We start from the raw sequence: 1,579 nt of genomic DNA, 5'->3' as shown, positions 1-1,579 counted from the left end.
AATATTATTGTTGTCTCTAGTCTAAACTTTATTTTACATAATCGTATTTCATTGATCCCTGATGAGTGATTCATCGATCAGTGATCGGAAAGAACTGCACCAACAACATGAAGTTATTGATGAACCAGTGAAGGGCTGTCGCTGTGTTACACACACACACACACACACACACACACACACACACACACACACAACCATGTGAATAAAAAACACAAAAACTTAGACTGGGAACTGAGTAAACAGAGAGATAGAAAAGTAAATACACAAGTGAGCAGATAAATAGATCAATAAATAGAATGATAATAGCAATAATAAAAATAAATTCTTATTCAATTCCTTTTTCACGCTCCACCTCTTTATAAAACCTGAACAGGTGAAACCGTCGTCAGCAGACTCCTCAGTGTCAATCAGTTACCATGGTAACCAATCAGGTTCTTCGAGTCTTTGTCCTTTAACGAGACTTTTATCTGTGATCTTTTGTCTGCACAGACAGGAAGTCTCTGTCACAATAAGAGCTGATGGACGTTCGGCTGGTAGATAAACGGACGGACAGACAGGTGGTCTGCAGGCGTCCAATCAGAGCTCAGCGGGCGATCCTGCCTCAAACAAACGGGAACAAAAAAAACAAAATAGGATCCCTCCAAGCTCAGCTGATGTCCCTCTGTGTCTGCTGTCATAGGTTATAGCAGTGGTTCTCAACCTGAGGCCCGGGGCCTTCAGGGGAGTCGCATGATAAGTTTGAGGGGTCACAAGTTCTTTAAAATGTCCAAACATCAGCTGTGACATCACCGATGACCTTCTTCTTCTTCTTCATCGTCTTTTTCTTCGTCCTCTTTGTTTCTTTGTCTTCTTCTTCTCCGTCTTCATCATCATCTTCTTCGTCTTCCTATTTGTCCTCTTCTTTGTCTTCATCTTCGTTTGTCTCCATCTTCTTCATCTTTGTCTTCTTCTTTATCTTTATTGTTTTCGTCTTCTTCTTCTTCCTCTCTGCAGGATGTCCAGTAACTGGTCCACCGTAAGGCTGTCATCACTGGCTCTGCCCACCAACTATGTAGCCCCGCCCCCTCCCAACAGCTCCCAGTTCCCTCCTCTCACAGACTGGGAGGCCCCCAGTTTCACCCGGGCCGCTCAGTTCCGTGTCGGCGCCACATTCGTCCTCTTCCTGTTCGCCGCCTGCAGTAACCTCGCCCTATTGGCCAGCGTGTGGTGTGGGCGTGGTCGGCGACTGGCGTCTCACCTGCGGCCGCTGATGTTGAGCCTGGCGTCGGCTGACCTTATGATGACGTTCGTGGTGATGCCTCTGGACGCCGTGTGGAACGTGACGGTGCAGTGGTACGGAGGAGACACGCTCTGTAAGCTGCTCTGCTTCCTGAAGCTGTTCGCCATGCACGCCTCCGCCTTCATCCTCGTCGTCATCAGCCTCGACCGCCAGCACGCCATCCTGCACCCGCTGGACGCCCTAAACGCACACCGCAGGAACCGACGCATGCTGCTGCTGGCCTGGAGCCTCAGCCTGCTGCTCGCATCACCACAGGTAACACGTGACCACAGGTAACACGTGACCACAGGTAACACGTGA

At 49.0% G+C, this 1,579-nt stretch overlaps 1 protein-coding gene across 1 annotated transcript; it reads left to right on the top strand.

Moving 5' to 3' along the window:
- Window positions 1-994: 994 nt before the first annotated feature.
- LOC121937868 (gonadotropin-releasing hormone II receptor-like) lies at window positions 995-1,534 on the top strand (the record flags this gene model as incomplete). Its single annotated transcript, XM_042481165.1, has 1 exon — window positions 995-1,534. A coding segment is annotated over exon 1 (540 nt), but the record flags the coding sequence as incomplete, so codon positions are not given.
- Between the last annotated feature and the right edge of the window lie 45 nt (window positions 1,535-1,579).

This window comes from Plectropomus leopardus, unplaced genomic scaffold, assembly GCF_008729295.1.
Source record: "Plectropomus leopardus isolate mb unplaced genomic scaffold, YSFRI_Pleo_2.0 unplaced_scaffold27700, whole genome shotgun sequence".
Lineage (NCBI taxonomy): Eukaryota > Metazoa > Chordata > Actinopteri > Perciformes > Serranidae > Plectropomus > Plectropomus leopardus.
Note: the sequence above shows the minus strand (reverse complement) of the source record. Positions and strands in the feature narration are given on the sequence as shown.